General features: G+C 46.6%; 1 protein-coding gene across 4 annotated transcripts in view; it reads left to right on the top strand.

Annotated features, from left to right (window-relative positions):
* The window catches only part of PRRG2 (proline rich and Gla domain 2), a 151,186-nt gene that overhangs the window by 119,366 nt on the left and 11,115 nt on the right, over window positions 1–20,705 (top strand). For all 4 annotated transcript variants that reach the window (XM_063942572.1, XM_063942574.1, XM_063942571.1 and 1 more), the window contains 2 exons: window positions 1,000–1,132; window positions 20,368–20,523. In XM_063942572.1, the coding sequence (XP_063798642.1) occupies window positions 1,000–1,132; window positions 20,368–20,523 (289 nt within the window). The remainder of the gene's footprint in view (window positions 1–999; window positions 1,133–20,367; window positions 20,524–20,705) is intronic.

Genomic DNA, 20,705 nt, shown 5'->3' with positions numbered 1-20,705 from the left:
AGGGAGAGTTTGCCAGCACACACCCAAGCGCTATAATATATATGGGAACAACCTTATATAAGTGTTGTTCCTTATAGCAGCTTAAATATATCCAATATATCGCCAAAAAATGCCCGCCCTCTCTGTTTTACCCTGTTTCTGTAGTGCAGTGCAGGGGAGAGTCCTGGGAGCCTTCCTCACAGCGGAGCTGAGCAGGAAAATGGCGCTGTGTGCTGAGGAGAATAAGCCCCGCCCCCTATTTCGGCGGGCTTTCCTCCCGTAGTTTTAGATAACTGGCATGGGTTAAATACATACATATAGCCTCAATGGCTATATGTGATGTATTCTTTTGCCATAAGGTATTAAAATATTGCTGCCCAGGGCGCCCCCAGCAGCGCCCTGCACCCTCCGTGACCGCTTGGTGTGAAGTGTGTGACAACAATGGCGCACAGCTGCAGTGCTGTGCGCTACCTTCATGAAGACTGAAGAGCCTTCTGCCGCCTGTTTCCGGACCTTCAATCTTCAGCATCTGTAAGGGGGGTCGGCGGCGCGGCTCCGGGACGAACCCCAGGGTGAGACCTGTGTTCCGACTCCCTCTGGAGCTAATGGTGTCCAGTAGCCTAAGAATCCAATCCATCCTGCACGCAGGTGAGTTGAAATTCTCTCCCCTAAGTCCCTCGATGCAGTGAGCCTGTTGCCAGCAGGACTCACTGAAAATAAAAAACCTAAAAAACTTTTTCTAAGCAGCTCTTTAGGAGAGCCACCTAGATTGCACCCTGCTCGGACGGGCACAAAAACCTAACTGAGGCTTGGAGGAGGGTCATGGGGGGAGGAGCCAGTACACACCACCTAATCCTAAAGCTTTATTTTTGTGCCCTGTCTCCTGCGGAGCCGCTATCCCCATGGTCCTGACGGAGTCCCCAGCATCCACTTAGGACGTTAGAGAAAAGATTTTTGGTTCTTACTGTTCTATCTTTCTCAGAAAGTTTTTACCACTTTCCATCCATTTCTGTACTACAGGAAACTCCCCTGCTGTGGATGTGGCCGGGCTGGTGGCTGGACTGGTAGCAGGGTTTATATTACTAGTGATGATGGGTGTTCTCATCATGTACTGTGTGAAATACAAGGCCAAGGAGAGCAGAAGGCATGGGAGGTAGGTGATCATTTTGGTTTCAGATAAAAGAAATGTGCAAATGTCACAGCCACAGCAGTTTTGTTATGTGTATATGATTGGCGCATAGAATTCAGAGCAAAAGCGTGACAACCCCTCTTCCCCGGCCATCTAAAATCCCGCCATCGGTATGGTGACCGACTGTCTCCCAACCGCCAGTCACACGAACTCAACCCGAAGATGCAATATTGCACTTGGCAAAACCACATGGTTGTGCAAGGAGGGATCTAAAATCTGCTGACCGGTTTAGAGATGGGAGGGAATGGGTGCATCATCGCTCTACCCGACTTCCTAGCTATTGGAGATGGGCCTGGTCACTAAGGGGGCATGAACACATCATAATAGGCATGACCACACCTCTGGTGGGCAAGTTTAGCCTTTAAAACGTAGTAGTGGAGGCATCTGCCAGCACTGCACGACAGTGGGACAGTGCTTACAAATAAGGGACTAAGGGCCTAATTCAGATCTAATCGTAGATGTGCTAAATTTAGCACATCGAAGATAATTTTCTAAGACATATCTGGCTCTGACCCCCACCCCCACCCCCTCCCCCCACACTCGCTTTTGCACCCGGTGAGTAGCTCCCTGCCTGTGCAGCTCCTGCGCTCTGGCAGGGACCTACCCGCCACATCCCGAGTCGCAGCGGCTGCGTGTGACGTCACGCAGCCGCCGCGGCCCGTCCTCCCAACGGTCCAGACATGCCTACGTTGTCCGGACCGAGCCTTGGCACGTCCCCTCCTGCCCCGCGACCGCCTCTACCTGTCGATAGCATCTCACTGGGCTGCCGGGGTGCATGTACGCACTCCACAGAAAAAAATCAGACTGCGATCGCTGCCGCTGCAGTGATGCAGTCTGAATTACCCCTTAAAAGTAATTGCCTGTGAGATGCCGGAGGTGCGGGACTTTGTTTGTATCTGCCTGTATTTTTGAAGCGGCAATCATTTACATATTAAAAGCAACCTGATTTTGCTGTGTAAATGATTGGCGCTTTAAAAATACGGGCAGACTTGCACAAAGTCCCGCACCTCTTGCAGCTCACATTTAGCCCAAGAACTTGACCCTTACTTTGAGATGGTTGGGAAGTACTGTATGTCCAACCATCACAGTAATCACAGGGCATAAATTCAGTGTCTGTTACTGAGGAGGAAATGGCATTTTGGGGTCACCAGGGGGGTCATTCAGACCTGATCGCTCGCTAGCGTTTTTTGCAGCGCTGAGATCAGGTCAGAACTGCGCATGCATGTGCACCGCAATGCACACACGCATTGCACGGGTACAAAAGGGATCGTTGCTGTGTGATGGGTTTTACGAAGAATCCATTCGCACAGCCCATTGCAAGGAAATTGACAGGAAGAAGGTGTTTGTGTGTGGCAACTGACCGATTTCAGGGAGTGGTTGGAAAAATGCAGGCGTGTCCAAGCGTTTACATGGCGGGTGTCTGACGTCAATTCTGGCCCCGGACAGGCTGAAGCGTTCGCAGCAGCTGAGTAAGTTCTAGGCAACTCAGAAACTGCACAAAGTTTTTTTTTTTTTTTTTGTACCGCTCGGCTGCACATACGATCGCATACTTGCACAGCTAAAATACACTTACTGGTGGGCGGCGACTTTGCGAACGCAGGACTGCAAAAACCAACTAGCTGGTGATCAGGTCTGAATGACCCCCAAGTGCGGTCTGCACCCCCCTGCAGGTTGGATTTTGCTAGGATATAAATATTAAATGACTAAATAAACTGGATTTGCACTTCATTTATTGCAGTTTGGGTTGTCCAGGTTCAAGTTTGTACATTTTTGTATCAGGTCTTGCTCCCAACTCTAAACTGGGCTCCTAATGAGGGAGACTGCACAGAAAATCCTGAGTTTACTGCTTTGTGCAAAGATCCCTGACACTATACTCTGCATTTGCCATAAAGCTTTGCAGGACACCGCCTGAGATCATCGTCCTCCCGTACAGGGGTTTTCCACATAACAAACTGTTTAACCTGCCCTGCAGACATCTGGCTAGCAGCTTCAATGCATGCCGCATGTATCATGTGAGCACACGTCTCTGGCAGCACTGATCAGATGTAACATGAATACTAGTTTTATGTTACATAGTATTTACTTTTCAAATGACATTTCTCTTACGTCCTGGAGGATGCTGGGGACTCCGTAAGGACCATGGGGATAGACGGGCTCCGCAGGAGACATGGGCACTTTAAGAAAGAACTTTAGGTATGGGTGTGCACTGGCTCCTCCCTCTATGCCCCTCCTCCAGACCTCCGTTTACTACTGTGCCCAGAGGAGACTGGGTGCATTACAGGGAGCTCTCCTGAGTTTCCTGAAAGAAAGTATATTTGTTAGGTTTTTTATTTTCCGGGAGCCTGCTGGCAACAGACTCCCTGCATCGAGGGACTGAGGGGAGAGAAACAGACCTGCTTTAATGTTAGGCTCTGTTTCTTAGGCTACTGGACACCATTAGCTCCAGAGGGATCGGAACGCAGGTCTCACCCTCGCAGTTCGTCCCAGAGCCGCGCCGCCTTCCTCCTCGCAGAGCCGGAAGTTAGAAGCCGGGTGAGTATGAGAAGAAAGAAGACTTCAGAGGCGGCAGAAGACTTCAGATCTTCACTGAGGTAACGCACAGCAGTAAAGCTGTGCGCCATTGCTCCCACACACCACACACAAACGGCAGTCACTGTAAGGGTGCAGGGCGCAGGGGGGGCGCCCTGGCCAGCAATAAAACCTCTTTTTCTGGCAAATGTGTATATATACCACTGGGCACTGTATATATAAAGAGCCCCAGCCAGGTTTTTCGATATTTGAGCGGGATAGAAGCCCGCCGCCGAGGGGGCAGGGCTTCTTCCTCAGCACTCACCAGCACCATTTTCTCCACAGCACAGCGCTGAGAGGAAGCTCCCCGGACTCTCCCCTGCTTATCCACGGTGAAAGAGGGTTTTAAAGAAGGTGGGGGTACATAATTGGCGCAATATACAGATTACAGCGCTATCTGGGTAAACATATTGTGTGTTTTTTCCTGGGTCATTAGCGCTGGGTGTGTGCTGGCATACTCTCTCTCTGTCTCTCCAAAGGGCCTTGTGGGGGAACTGTCTTCAGATAAGAGGATTCCCTGTGTATGTGGTGTGTCGGTACGCGTATGTCGACATGTCTGAGGTAGAAGGCTCTCCTAGGGAGGAGGTGGAGCAAATGAATGTGGTGTCTCCGTCGACATCGCAGACACCTGACTGGATGGATATGTGGAATGTTTTAAGTGCTAATGTGAATTTATTGCACAAAAGATTAGACAAAGCTGAGGCTAGGGAACAGCCAGGGAGTCAACCCATGTCTGTCCCTATGTCGCAGGGACCTTCGGGGTCTCAAAAGCGCCCACTATCCCAAATAGTAGACACTGATACCGACACGGATTCTGACTCCAGTGTCGACTACGATGATGCAAAGTTACAGCCAAAATTGGCTAAATGTATTCGATATATGATTATTGCAATAAAAGATGTTTTGCATATCACAGAGGAACCCCCTGTCCCTGACACGAGGGTACACATGTATAAGGGAAAGAAACCTGAGGTAACCTTTCCCCCTTCTCATGAGCTGAACGAGTTGTGTGAAAAAGCGTGGGAATCTCCAGACAAAAAACTGCAGATTCCCAAAAGGATTCTTATGGCGTATCCTTTCCCGGCAAAGGACAGGATACGGTGGGAATCCTCCCCTAGGGTGGACAAAGCGTTGACACGCCTATCCAAAAAGGTAGCGCTGCCATCCCAAGATACGGCTACCCTAAGGGATCCTGCTGATCGCAAGCAGGAGGTTATTTTGAAGTCCATTTACACACATTCTGGTACTTTACTCAGACCGGCTAATGCGTCGGCTTGGGTTTGTAGCGCTGTAGCAGCGTGGACAGATACCTTATCAGCGGAGATTGAGACCCTGGATAAGGATACCATCTTATTTGACCCTAGGACATATAAAAGATGCTGTCTTATATATGAGAGATGCTCAAAGAGACATTGGTTTACTGGGTTCTAGAGTCAACGCTATGTCGATTTCTGCTAGACGAGTCCTATGGACTCGGCAATGGACAGGTGATGCCGACTCAAAAAAGCATATGGAGGTTTTACCTTACAAGGGTGAGGAATTGTTTGGAGAAGGTCTCTCGGACCTGGACTCCACAGATACATCTGGTAAATCCAATTTTTTGCCTTATATTCCCTCACAGCCTAAGAAAGCGCCACATTATCAAATGCAGTCCTTTCGGTCACAGAGAAACAAGAAAGTATGAGGTGCGTCCTTTCTTGCCAGAGGTAAGGGCAGAGGGAAAAAGCTGCACAACACAGCTAGTTCCCAGGAACAGAAGTCCTCCCCGGCCTCTACAAAATCCACCGCATGACGCTGGGGCTCCGCTAAGGGAGTCCGCCCCAGTGGGGGCACGTCTTCGACTTTTCAGCCACATCTGGGTTCGCTCACAGGTGGATCCCTGGGCAATAGAAATTGTTTCTCAGGGTTACAAGCTGGAATTCGAAGAGGTGCCTCCTCGCCGTTTTTCATATCGGCCCTGCCGGCTTCTCCCCCAGAAAGGGAGTTAGTGTTAAATGCAATTCACAAATTATATCTTCAACAGGTGGTGGTCAAGGTTCAAATTTGCAAGAAAAAGATACAGATCACGTAAAAGCGCTAGGACAGTAACAATAGGAAATTCAAATAGTCACAAGTTCATAGGGATGATGATATCATAGTTACGTTCCTGTACTAAACTTGTCAGCTTGCATGCAATAGTGTCTTTTCCTCTATTCTCCTCCTCACAGTAGTTTTCCTCTCGGTATCCAATAGAGATTTTCATGCAAAAGAAAGGATTGCCAATATCTCATGCAATACGTCTTTAATCTTTGTATATTAAAAATCCAATATATAAAACATACATAAAATTCCAAACTAGCACACTTTTGGGTAGAGAAAAATCCAGACTTAGTGTGAATGGAATAATTACCAGCTCATTCGAGAACAATCATTTTCAAATAGATGTTTATGCAGTCAGATGGCCACCCGGGAGGCACAGCCCTGCCGAAGGTAATCAGGTCACTCACACGCCGCACCGGAGATCTCTGTACCAGACCAACGCGTTTCAAACCTATTCCAGGTTCTTTTTCAAGGTAAGTGTGCTTTCTTGTGCTCCAAAGGGGCCTTAAATACCCATATCCACCAATAAAAAAACAAATCCTCAATTAACAACACCTGTGTAAACATGGCTGCTCCTATATGTTGATATCTGTTACCATAGTAACCATATTTTACCAGTGCTAAGAACAGACCCAAACTCTAGTCAAATTCCAGTTACCCCAACACTGATGGAGACCTCTTCAATAATTAACTCTGAATTGCTAAAAATAAAACTAGTAAATACGTCAGCGGAGACCCGCTGATCACAGTGCTCCTCCATCTCCATGTTAACCATTAGCGCCGCGACGTCATATCCGGGGGCGGCAGATAATGGTAATTCCTTAGCTGGCCTCTCCTTTATCGTTGTCACGGCAACGACCTGTGCCGCGACATCACTTCCGGGGGTCATGAGCAGCGGCGTATCCGCTCGTCCTAATACCCCTTCCGACGTTACCATGGTGATTACTTGTACCGTAACGATATAACTACGGCACATTCCTTACCATGGGGGCACTTCCGGAGGTGGAAAAGCAGCCGTAAGTCTAGTAACCCAGGCTTACCTTCCGACGTTACCATGGCAACCAGCCATGCCGTAACGTCATATCCGGAAATCAGTGCTTCTAGTATGTTGCCCAGCAATAGTAAACACTGCATAATAGTGGCAATGCTTAACTAAATAAGTAAGTATCAAATATGGCTCACCGTATTTACAGCCCTCAATCAGTGTTGAGGCACTCGAATCAAAAATGTAACATTAACCACATAAAAGCCATATTAAAACCAAAGCAAAAAAATTATTTTAACTGGATAAAATGATTTTAAAATGTCCAGGGATCTTATCCGAAAGATAGACTCCAATCGATCCAAATAATCTGCATTAATTAAATCTGGGACATCCGATTATTTGTATACATAAAGTCTTTCATTTCTCTTTCCAATCCTGTCTCTGAGCTTTTTCGTACAATTACTTCTTAATGTTATTATTGACGTTCCAGTTTTTAGATCATGGTCCACATACAGATAAAATCAGTCCGTAAAATTTCATGGAACGTTCCCACCTTTATCACATCTTCGTGTTGATCATAATGTTCCTAATAAAAATACATATAATTTAAGACCGGAAAATATATGTATAAAAACCCAAAGATATTAGATAAACCATTTAAGCTCAAAATCTATATTAATACCACCCGGTGTCAAAGTATTATACTTATATATAATTTCCATTTCAGTTTTTGCCAATAATTTTGAAAGATTTCTTTGCCGGTGGTTGCATTCTACTTTTCTCAAACCCACAAACCGTACAATAAGTCGGGGATCACAATTATGGTACATCCTAAAATGGTTTGCTAAAGCATGAGTCTCAACTCCTTTCCTTATATTCCTGACGTGTTCAGCAATACGTATTTTAAGTGCCCTTGATGTACGTCCTATATAAAAAAGATGACATGGGCACTCTATTGCATAGATAACATTCTTTACGTTGCAGGTGATGAAGTCTTGTATATCATGAACATGACCATTAATCTCTATATTGTCCAATTTTTTACCTATGTCTGTCTTAATTTCTTTGCACCCTATGCAACAACCGCACCTATGAAACCCGCTCGTATTAATTTTGCCCACTATCTTAGTGGGTACAAGGTCACTATGAACTAACTTGTTCCTTAAGTTAGGGGCTTTCCTATATATAAATATAGGTCGTTCAGGTAGAACTTCCTTCAAAATCGGGTCTTACTTTATGATAGCCCAGTGTTTTCTAAAGGATCGTTCCAAAGTCTTATGTTGCGAGTTATAGCCTGTTATGAATGCAAATTCTAAGCAGTTAGTACTCTCCTCTTGTGGGACTTTTGTCTCCAGAAGGGAGTTCCTATCTAATCTAGCTACTTCTTCTTTAGTTGTTCTTACTGAGGATTCTTCATAACCACATCTATTGAACCGTTCTTCCAGAATATCTGCTTGTTGTCTATATATAGCATCTTCCAAGCAGTTCCTTTTGACCCTTTTAAATTGACTATTAGGTATTGAATTCAGCCAATTTGCATGGTGGCAACTATTCCTATTTTATGTAGGTCTGACAATCCGTAGGTTTAGTAAATGTCTTCGTACATAGTTTATCTCCCTGAGTATATATAGTTAAATCTAGGAAGTCCACCATTTCTGTACTAATTTTAAAGCTGAATTCTATATTAAGACCATTGGTGTTAAGATAAATACAAAATTCTTCCAGGAGTGATCTCTCTCCCCTCCATATAAAGATCACGTCATCTATGTAACGTCTCCATGACACCAGGTTCGCCCCAAATGGGTTATATTCCCAAATGAAATCATTTTCCCATTTGCCCATAAAAATGTTGGCATAGCTAGGGGCGAACCTGGTGCCCATCGCTGTTCCTATCTTTTGGAGGAAAAAATCTCCATTAAATTTGAAGTAATTATTCGAAAGAATAAGTTTCACTCCATCCACAATAAATTTCTGAACGGGGTTGCTTAGGTCACTTTTACTCAAAAAGTCTGTCACCGCTAAGCAGCCAGCCTCGTGATTAATGATAGTATATAAAGACCTAACGTCCGCTGTTACTAAGCATAGGGTGCAAAGAAATTAAGACAGACATAGGTAAAAAATTGGAGAATATAGAGATTAATGGTCATGTTCATGATATACAAGACTTCATCACCTGCAACGTAAAGAATGTTATCTATGCAATAGAGTGCCCATGTCATCTTTTTTATATAGGACGTACATCAAGGGCACTTAAAATACGTATTGCTGAACACGTCAGGAATATAAGGAAAGGAGTTGAGACTCATGCTTTAGCAAACCATTTTAGGATGTACCATAATTGTGATCCTCGACTTATTGTACGGTTTGTGGGTTTGAGAAAAGTAGAATGCAACCACCGGCAAAGAAATCTTTCAAAATTATTGGCAAAAACTGAAATGGAAATGATATATAAGTATAATACTTTGACACAGGGTGGTATTAATATAGATTTTGAGCTTAAATGGTTTATCTAATATCTTTGAGTTTTTATACATATATTTTCCGGTCTTAAATGATATGTATTTTTATTAGGAACATTATGATCAACACGAAGATGTGATAAAGGTGGGAACGTTCAATAAAATTTTACGGACTGATTTTATCTGTATGTGTACCATGATCTAAAAACTGGAACGTCAATAATAACATTAAGAAGTAATTGTACGAAAAAGCTCAGAGACAGGATTGGAAAGAGAAATGAAAGACTTTATGTATACAAATAATCGGATGTCCCAGATTTAATTAATGCAGATTATTTGGATCGATTGGAGTCTATCTTTCGGATAAGATCCCTGGACATTTTAAAATCATTTTATCCAGTTAAAATAATTTTTTTGCTTTGGTTTTAATATGGCTTTTATATGGTTAATGTTACATTTTTGATTCGAGTGCCTCAACACTGATTGAGGGCTGTAATTATGGTGAGCCATATTTGATACCTACTTATTTAGTTAAGCATTGCCACTATTATGCAGTGTTTACTGTTGCTGGGCAACATACTAGAAGCACTGATTTCCGGATATGACGTTACGGCATGGCTGGTTGCCATGGTAACGTCGGAAGGTAAGCCTGGGTTACTAGACTTACGGCTGCTTTTCCACCTCCGGAAGTGCCCCCATGGTAAGGAATGTGCCGTAGTTATATCGTTACGGTACGAGTAATCACCATAGTAACGTCGGAAGGGGTATGAGGACGAGCGGATACGCCGCTGCTCATGACCCCCGGAAGTGATGTCGCGGCACAGGTCGTTGCCGTGACCACGATAAAGGAGAGGCCAGCTAAGGAATTACCATTATCTGCCGCCCCCGGATATGACGTCGCGGCGCTAATGGTTGCCATGGAGATGGAGGAGCACTGTGATCAGCGGGTCTCCGCTGACGTATTTACTAGTTTTATTTTTAGCAATTCAGAGTTAATTATTGAAGAGGTCTCCATCAGTGTTGGGGTAACTGGAATTTGACTAGAGTTTGGGTCTGTTCTTAGCACTGGTAAAATATGGTTACTATGGTAACAGGTATCAACATATAGGAGCAGCCATGTTTACACAGGTGTTGTTAATTGAGGATTTGTTTTTTTATTGGTGGATATGGGTATTTAAGGCCCCTTTGGAGCACAAGAAAGCACACTTACCTTGAAAAAGAACCTGGAATAGGTTTGAAACGCGTTGGTCTGGTACAAAGATCTCCGGTGCGGCGTGTGAGTGACCTGATTACCTTCGGCAGGGCTGTGCCCCCCGGGTGGCCATCTGACTGCATAAACATCTATTTGAAAACAAATGTTCTCGAATGAGCTGGTAATTATTCCATTCACACTAAGTCTGGATTTTTCTCTACCCAAAAGTGTTCTAGTTTGGAATTTTATGTATGTTTTATATATTGGATTTTTAATATACAAAGATTAAAGACGTATTGCATGAGATATTGGCAATCCTTTCTTTTGCATGAAAATCTCTATTGGATACCGAGAGGAAAACTACTGTGAGGAGGAGAATAGAGGAAAAGACACTATTGCATGCAAGCTGACAAGTTTAGTACAGGAACGTAACTATGATATCATCATCCCTATGAACTTGTGACTATTTGAATTACTCTGACGTCCTAGTGGATGCTGGGTACTCCGTAAGGACCATGGGGTATAGACGGGCTCCGCAGGAGACTGGGCACTCTTAAAAGAAAGATTAGGTACTATATCTGGTGTGCACTGGCTCCTCCCTCTATGCCCCTCCTCCAGACCTCAGTTAGTATCTGTGCCCGGCCAGAGCTGGATGCACCCTAGGGGCTCTCCTGAGCTTCCTAGAAAAGAAAGTATTTGTTAGATTTTTTATTTTCAGTGAGATCTGCTGGCAACAGACTCACTGCTACGTGGGACTGAGGGGAGAGAAGCGAACCTACCTGCTTGCAGCTAGCTTGGGCTTCTAAGGCTACTGGACACCATTAGCTCCAGAGGGATCGAACACAGGCCCAGTCCTCGGTCGTCCGGTCCCGGAGCCGCGCCGCCGTCCCCCTTGCAGAGCCAGAAGAACGAAGAGAAGTTGAAAATCGGCGGCTGAAGACTCCGGTCTTCATTAAGGTAGCGCACAGCACTGCAGCTGTGCGCCATTGCTCCCTTAGCGCACCACACACTCCGGTCACTGATGGGTGCAGGGCGCAGGGGGGGGGGCGCCCTGGGCAGCAATTAGATTACCTTACTTGGCGAAAAGCACATAATACAGTCTGATAAACTGTATATGTGCATTAACCCCTGCCATTAAAGTACATAAAAGGACAGAAGCCCGCCACTGAGGGGGCCGGGCCTTCTTCCTCAGCACACCGGCGCCATTTTCTTTTCACAGCTCAGCTGGAAGGAAGCTCCCCAGGCTCTCCCCTGCAGTATCCTGGTACACAAAGGGTAAAAAAGAGAGGAGGGGCACATAAATTTAGGCGCAAAACTGTGTATATAAGCTGCTATAGGGGAAAAATCACCCAGTATAGTGTACATCCCTGTATTATATAGCGCTGTGGTGTGTGCTGGCATACTCTCTCTCTGTCTCTCCAAAGGGCCTGGTGGGGGAACTGTCTTCAAATAGAGCATCCCCTGTGTGTGTGGTGTGTCGGTACGTGTGTGTCGACATGTCTGAGGTAAAAGGCTCCTCTAAGGAGGTGATAGAGCGGATAAGTGTGTGGGAGGGTGTCTCCGTCAACAACGCCGACACCTGTTTGGATATGTGTAAGTGCTGAGGTTAAATTATTGCACAAAAGGTTAGGGAACAGAAAGGAAATCTACCCTGGTCTGTCCCTATGTCACAGAGTCCTTCAGAGTCTCTCTATGTTCACTATCCAAAATAACAAAGTATCGACACGGAGTTTAACTCCACTGTCGACTACGATAATGCAAAGTTACAGCCAAGAGGGCTAAAAGATATTCAATATATGATTATTGGAATAAAAGATGATTTGCATATCACTGATGACTCATCTGTCCCTGACACGAGAGTACACATGTTAAGGGGAAGAATGCTGAGGTAAATTTCCCTCCTCTCATGAGGAAAAAGAGCGTGAATCTCCAGACAAGAGACGGCAGCTTCCCACAAGAGAATTCTCAGGCTGTATCCTTTCCCCACTAGGGCCAGGATGTGTTGAGAATCTTCCCCTTGGGTGTCCTGTTTGCACTAGCTATTCTCAGGGATCCTGCAGATAGCGTGCACATTCTAGTATACTACCCAGACCGGCGATTGTGTCGGCATGGGTTTATAGCGCTGTGGCAGCGTGGACAGGTACCTTATCAGCAGAGATTGAGACCCTAGTATGCATATAAATATTTTAAGATGCTGTCTTAAGTGATAGATATATAATTATAAAGCATGCCCAAAGGGACATGAGTATACTGGGTCCTAGAGACAAAAGCTATGTCGATTTCTGCTTGACGTGTCCTGTAGAATATACATTGGACAGATGATGCCGACTTAAGAGGCATATGGAAGGCTGAGGATTGTGTGGAGAAAGGTTCTCGGGCCTGGTCTCCACAGTTATAGCTGGTAATTCTGATATTTTGCCTTATATTCCTGCACAGCCTAGGAAAGCACGACATTATTAAATGCAGCTTTTCGAATAAAGAAACAAGAAAGTCTGAGGTGCGTCCTTTCTTGTCAGAGCCGGGGGCAGAGGAAAGAAGCTGTACAACACAGCTAGTCCCCAGGAACAGAAGTCCTCCCCGGCCTCTACAAAAATCCACCGCATGTCGCTGGGGCTCCACAGGCGGAGCTAGGCCCGGTGGGGACACGCCTTCGTAAGTTCAGCCACAAGTGGGTTCACTCCCTGTTAGATCCCTGGGCAATAGAAATTGTATCGCAGGGATACAGGCTGGACTGTGAGAAGATGCCCCCTCACCGAGGACCCGGCAGGCTTCCCCCCAAGAGAGGGAACCAGTGTTAACTGCAATAAGTAAATTGTATCTTCAACAGGTGGTGGTCAAGGGTCCCCTCCTTCAACAAGAGGGTGTTATTATTCGACCATGTTATAATCCCGAAACCAGACGGTTCGGTTAGACCCATATTGAATTAAAATCCCTGAACATATACCTGAAAAGGTTCAGGTTCAAGATGGAATCGCTAAGAGCGGTCATTGCATGCCTGAAATGAATCGGGACATAAGGGATGCATACCTTCGTGTCCCCATTTATCCACCTCATCAGGCGTACCTCAGAATTGCGGTACGGGATTGTCATTACCAATTTCACCAAGGTAATGGCGGATATGATGGTGCTCCTGCGGAAGCAAGGTGTCACTATTATCACATACTTGGATGATCTCCTCATAAAATCGAGATCAAGAGAGCAGTTGCTGGACAGCGTATCACCTTCTCTGGAAGTGAAACGGCAACACGACTGGATTCTATATATTCCAAAGTCGCAGTTGGTTCCTACAGCTCATCTGCCTCACCTAGGCATGATCCTAGACACAGACCAGAAGAGGGTTTATCTCCCGATAGAGAGAGCTCAGGAGCTCATGACACTGGTCAGGAATCCATTGAAAACCAAAACAGGTGTCAGTGCATCACTGCACTCGAGTCCTGGGAAGGATGATGGCATCATACGAGGCCATCCCCTTCGGCTGGTTCCATGCAAGGACAATGGAACTTACTGGACAAGTGGTCCGGATCACATCTACAGATGCATCGGTTAATCACCCTATCCCCCAGGGCTAGGGTGTCTCTCCTGTGGTGGCTGCGGAGTGCTCACCTTCTCGAGGGCCGCAGATTCGGCATTCAGGACTTGGTCCTGGTGACCACGGATGCAAGCCTCCGAGGGTGGGGGGCAGTTACACAGGGAAGAAAATTCCAAGGTTTGTGGTCAAGCCAACAGACTTGCCTTCACATCAATATCCTGGAACTAAGGGCCATATACAACGCCCTAAGTCAAGCGGAGTTCCTGCTTCGCGACCAACCGGTTCTGATCCAGTCAGACCGCAGGGGCTCATGTAAACCGCCAGGGCGGCACAAGGAGCAGGGTGGCGAGGGTAGAAGCCACCAGAATTCTTCGCTGGGCGGAGAATCAAGTAAGCACACTGTCAGCAGTGTTCATTCCGGGAGTGGACACGACCTCCACCCGGGAAAGTGGTGACTTCATCAGGAAGTCTTCACGCAGTTTTGCAAATTGATGGAAACTGCCTCAGGTGGACTACATGGCGTCCCACCTCAATAAAAAGATAAAAAAGGTTTTACGCTGGGTCAAGGGACTCTCAGGCGATAGCTGTGGTCGTACTAGTAACACCGTGGGTGTTCCAGTCGGTCTATATATTCCCTCCTCTTCCTCTCAGACCCAAGGGCTGAGAATTGTAATAAACGGAGGAGTGTGAACAATATTCTTTGCTCCGGATTGGCCAAGAAGGACTCGGTACCCGGAACTGCAAGAAATGCTCTCAGAGGACCCATGGCCTCTGCCTCTCAGTCAGGACATGTTGCAACAGGGACCCTGTCTGATCCAAGACTTACCGCGGCTGCGTTGGACGGCATGGCGGTTGAACGCCGGATCCTAGCGGAAAAGGGCATTCCGGATGCAGTTATTCCTACGCTGATAAAGGCTAGGAAAGACGTGACAGCAAGACTTTTTCACTGTATATGGCGAAAATAGGTTGCTTGGTGTGTGGCCGGGAAGGCCCTACAGAGGAATTCCAGGGGGGTCGATTCCTGCACTTCCTACAGTCAGGAGTGACTATGGGCCTTAAATTAGGATCCATAAAGGCCAAGATTTCGGCCCTATCCCTTTTTCTCTCAAAAAGAACTGGCTTCACTGCCTGAAGTTCGGACGTTGTTACAGGGGTGCTACATATTCAGCCCCTTTTGTGCCTCCAGTGGCACCTTGGGATCTTAACGTGTGTTGGATTCCTAAAAATCCCACTGGTTTGAGCCACTTAAGACCGTGGAGCTAAAATATCTCACGTGGAAAGTGGTCATGCTTTTGGCCTTAGCTTGGACTAGGCGTGTGTCAGAATTGGCGGCTTTGTCATGTAAAAGCCCATATCTGATCTTCCATATGGAAAGGGCAGAATGGAGGACTCGTCCCCAATTTCTCCCTAAGGTGGTATCATCGTTTCATTTGAACCAACCTATTGTGGTGCCTGCGGCTACTAGGGACTTGGAGGATTCCAAGTTGCTGGACGTAGTCCGGGCCCTGAAACTTTATGTTTCCAGGACAGCTAGAGTCAGAAAAACTGACTCGCTATTTATCCTGCATGCACCCAACAAGCTGGGTGCTCCTGCTTCAAAGCAGACTATTGCTCGCTGGATCTGTAGCACCATTCAGCTTGCACATTCTGCGGCTGGACTGCCGCATCCTAAATCAGTAAAAGCCCATTCCACGAGGAAGGTGGGCTCTTCTTGGGCGGCTGCCCGAGGGGTCTCGGCTTTACAACTTTGCCGAGCTGCTACTTGGTCGGGTTCAAACACTTTTGCAAAATTCTACAAGTTTGATACCCTGGCTGAGGAGGACCTTGAATTTGCTCATTCGGTGCTGCAGAGTCATCTGCACTCTCCCGCCCGTTTGGGAGCTTTGGTATAATCCCCATGGTCCTTACGGAGTACCCAGCATCCACTAGGACGTCAGAGAAAATAAGAATTTACTCACCGGTAATTCTATTTCTCGTAGTCCGTAGTGGATGCTGGGAGCCCGTCCCAAGTGCGGACTCTCTGCAATACATGTATATAGTTATTGCTTAACTAAAGGGTTATTGTATGAGCCATCTGTTGAGAGTGGCTCAGTTATTGTTCATACTGTTAACTGGGTATAGTTATCACGAGTTGTATAGTGTGATTGGTGTGGCTGGTATGAGTCTTACCCTGGATTCCAAATCCTTTCCTAGTAATGTCAGCTCTTCCGGGCACAGTTTCCCTAACTGAGGTCTGGAGGAGGGGCATAGAGGGAGGAGCCAGTGCACACCAGATATAGTACCTAATCTTTCTTTTAAGAGTGCCCAGTCTCCTGCGGAGCCCGTCTATACCCCATGGTCCTTACGGAGTACCCAGCATCCACTACGGACTACGAGAAATAGAATTACCGGTGAGTAAATTCTTATTTTCCTATTGTTACTGTCCTAGCGCTTTTACGTGATCTGTATCTTTTTCTTGCAAATTTGTTCTATTGTGGGTGTGGGGACACCCTATATATTGTACAGATCTGTGTAGGCAGCTGTGGTATTGATTGCGCATTTGGAACAAACCCATAATTTTCTTGTAAAGGGTGGTCAAGGTTCCCCTACTTCAACAAGGGAGGGGATATTACTCAACCCTGTTTGTAGTCCCGAAACCGGACGGTTCGGTCAGACCCATTTTAAATTTAAAATCCCTGAACCTATACTTGAAAAGGTTCAAGTTCAAAATGGAATCGCTCAGAGCGATCATCGCCAGCCTGGAAGGGGGGCATTTTATGGTATCCCTGGACATAAAGGATGCATACCTTCATGTTCCCATATATCCACCTCATCAGGCGTACCTGAGATTTGCGGTACAGGATTGTCATTACCAATTTCAGACGTTGCCGTTTGGGCTTTCCACGGCCCCGAGGATTTTCACCAAGGTAATGGCGGAAATGATGGTTCTCCTGCGCAAGCAGGGTGTCACAATTATCCCGTACTTGGACTATTTCCTCATAAAAGCGAGATCAAGAGAGCAGTTGCTGAGCAGCGTGTCACTTTCACTGAAAGTGTTACAGCAACACGGCTGGATTCTCAATATCTCGAAGTCGCAGTTGGTTCCTACGACTTGTCTGACCTTCTTGGGCATGATTCTGGATACGGACCAGAAAAGGGTTTATCTTCCGATAGAAAAGGCTCAGGAACTCATGACCCTGGTCAGGAACCTATTGAAGCCAAAACAGGTGTCAGTGCATCACTGCACTCGAGTCCTGGGAAAGATGGTGGCATCGTACGAGGCCATTCCTTTCGGCAGGTTCCATGCGAGGACCTTCCAATGGGACCTACTGGACAAGTGGTCCGGGTCACATCTACAGATTCATCAGTTGATCGCCCTGTCCCCCAGGGCCAGGGTATCTCTCCTGTGGTGGCTACAGAGTGCTCACCTTCTAGAGGGCCGCAGGTTCGGCATTCAGGACTGGGTTCTGGTGACCACAGACGCGAGCCTCCGAGGTTGGGGAGCAGTCACACAGGGAAGAAACTTCCAAGGACTTTGGACAAGTCAAGAGACTTGTCTTCACATCAACATCCTGGAGCTGAGGGCCATATACAACGCCCTTCGTCAAGCGGAGACCTTACTTCGCGACCTACCAATTCTGATTCAGTCAGACAACATCACCACAGTGGCTCATGTAAACTGCCAAGGCGGCACAAGGAGCAGAATGGCAATGGCTGAAGCCACCAGGATTCTTCGCTGGGCGGAAAATTATGTAAGCGCACTGTCAGCAGTGTTCATTCCGGGAGTGGACAACTGCGAAGCAGACTTCCTCAGCAGTCATGACCTGCATCCAGGAGAGTGGGGACTTCATCAGGAAGTCTTCGCACAGATTGCAACTCAGTGGGGACTGCCCCAGATGGACATGATGGCGTCCCGCCTAAACAAAAAGCTACAGAGGTATTGCACCAGGTCAAGAGACCCTCAGGCGGTAGCTGTGGACGCCCTAGTGACACCGTGGGTGTTCCAGTCGGTTTATGTGTTTCCTCCTCTTCCTCTCATCCCAAAGGTGTTGAGAATAATAAGAAAAAGAGGAGTACAGACAATTCTCATTGTTCCAGATTGGCCACGAAGGGCCTGGTATCCGGATCTGCAGGAGATGCTCACAGAAGATCCGTGGCCTCTTCCTCTAAGGCAGGGCCTGTTGCAACAGGGGCCCTGTCTGTTCCAAGACTTACCGCGGCTGCGTTTGACGGCATGGCTGTTGAACGCCGTATCCTAGTGGAAAAGGGCATTCCTGATGAGGTCATTCCTACTCTGATAAAGGCTAGGAAGGACGTGACAGCTAAACATTATCACCGTATATGGCGAAAGTATGTTTCTTGGTGTGAGGCCAGGAATGCTCCTACGGAAGAATTCCATCTGGGCCGTTTCCTTCACTTCCTACAAACTGAAGTGAATTTGGGCCTAAAATTAGGCTCCATTAAGGTTCAGATTTCGGCCTTATCCATTTTCTTTCAGAAGGAATTAGCTTCTCTCCCAGAAGTACAGACTTTTGTGAAGGGAGTGCTGCATATTCAGCCTCCTTTTGTACCTCCGGTGGCACCTTGGGACCTTAATGTGGTGTTGAGTTTCCTTAAGTCGCACTGGTTTGAACCACTTAAAACGGTGGAGTTAAAATATCTCACTTGGAAGGTGGTCATGTTGTTAGCCTTGGCTTTGGCTAGGCGAGTGTCGGAATTGGCGGCTTTGCCTCATAAAAGACCCTATCTGGTTTCCCATATGGATAGAGCGGAATTGCGGACCCGTCCTCAATTTTTGCCTAAGGTGGTGTCATCTTTTCATATGAACCAACATATTGTGGTGCCTGTGGCTACGCGAGACTTGGAGGATTCCGAGTCCCTTTAGTCAGGGCTTTGAAAATTTACGTGGCCAGAACGGCTAGAGTCAGAAAAACAGAAGCACTGTTTGTCCTGTATGCAGCCAACAAGGTTGGCGCTCCGGTTTCAAAGCAGACTATTGCTCGCTGGATCTGTAACACGATTCAGCAGGCTCATTCTACGGCTGGATTGCCGTTACCAAAATCGGTCGAGGCCCATTCCACTAGGAAGGTGGGCTCTTCTTGGGCAGCTGCCCGAGGGGTCTCGGCACTACAGCTATGCCGAGCTGCTACTTGGTCGGGTTCAAACACCTTTGCAAAATTCTATAAGTTTGATACCCTGGCTGAGGAGGACCTCATGTTTGCTCAATCGGTGCTGCAGAGTCATCCGCACTCTCCCGCCCGTTTGGGAGCTTTGGTATAATCCCCATGGTCCTTACGGAGTCCCCAGCATCCTCTAGGACGTAAGAGAAAATAAGATTTTAAACCTACCGGTTAATCTTTTTCTCGTAGTCCGTAGAGGATGCTGGGCGCCCGTCCCAAGTGCGGACTACTTCTGCAAGACTTGTATATAGTTTTGCTTACTAAAGGGTTATGTTATAGTTTCATCGGTCTCGGACTGATGCTATGTTGTTTTCATACTGTTAACTGGTTAGTATATCACAAGTTATACGGTGTGAATGGTGTGGGCTGGTATGAATCTTGCCCTTGGATTAACAAAAATCCTTTCCTCGTACTGTCCGTCTCCTCCGGGCACAGTTTCTCTAACTGAGGTCTGGAGGAGGGGCATAGAGGGAGGAGCCAGTGCACACCCATACCTAAAGTTCTTTCTTAAAGTGCCCATGTCTCCTGTGGAGCCCGTCTATCCCCATGGTCCTTACGGAGTCCCCAGCATCTTCTACGGACTCTGAGAAAAAGATTTACCGGTATGTTTAAAATCTTATTTTTCTCTGCTACTTGGTTTTTACATTACTAGATTGTAAAGTATTTACTCGCCGTGCCTATTGCATCATGTATACCACTTTCAGACCGCTTTTACTGAGTGGCACCCGGGATCTGTGCACGTGTCCTTCCCATGTGCGACTCGGCGAGACCTTTCAGATAGTCGGACTGACCTGGCAATGTGCCGGGTTGGTGACGCCACCGCCGATGTCTTCCTATTCAGTGGATGGGTGCCAGGTTGCATCGAACCAGCTTACCCGTTCACACCACACCGCGAGCCGGGGTAAACACATTTTTTCAACCCTGCTCGTTACTCAAGTTGAAATACCGACTGCTCGACCCAGGTTATTTCAACTGGCTCCTTTCAGACTGCGTCGCAACCCAGGTTGCTTCGCACTCACGTGCAATAACCTGGGTTATTGCTGGCGGTCTAAGGGGTATAACGCTTAAAGTGTAACATTATTATACAGTCAGAAATTGTTTTATGTCAGATTAAAGTGAAACCTCTTCATTTCTGCGAAACAGAGGCATAGGCCCTCGTACTATCCAGATTTTTGTTTTCAGTTGATATTATATTTTATATACTTTAATCAGGGTTCTTGTATTGCAGGTCACCAGTGAACCTTACCAGTAATGTGCCACTTCCTGAAGACCTGCCTCTGACAGAGCCACCGTTTCCTGGACCTACAGCTCCTGGCCTCCCATCATATGATGAGGCATTGGAGGCCTCAGGTACCTATGATGCACCCCCTCCACCTTATCACAGGTAACTAACCCCGAAGTTTATGTGTTATTTATTGATCACGTTTTACTGTCTTGGGATGGCCTATCGCACACATATGGTAGCTTGCTATGAGCAACTTGCAAACAACTGTCAGAAAGGCAAGAGGGAACAACTTACTGCCTGCTGTAACATACTGAATTATTTTTATTGATATATTTTGAAAC

The sequence above is a fragment of the Pseudophryne corroboree genome, chromosome 10, assembly GCF_028390025.1.
Source record: "Pseudophryne corroboree isolate aPseCor3 chromosome 10, aPseCor3.hap2, whole genome shotgun sequence".
NCBI classification, from domain to species: Eukaryota; Metazoa; Chordata; class Amphibia; order Anura; family Myobatrachidae; genus Pseudophryne; species Pseudophryne corroboree.
This window is presented reverse-complemented; position numbering and strand designations above follow the sequence as displayed.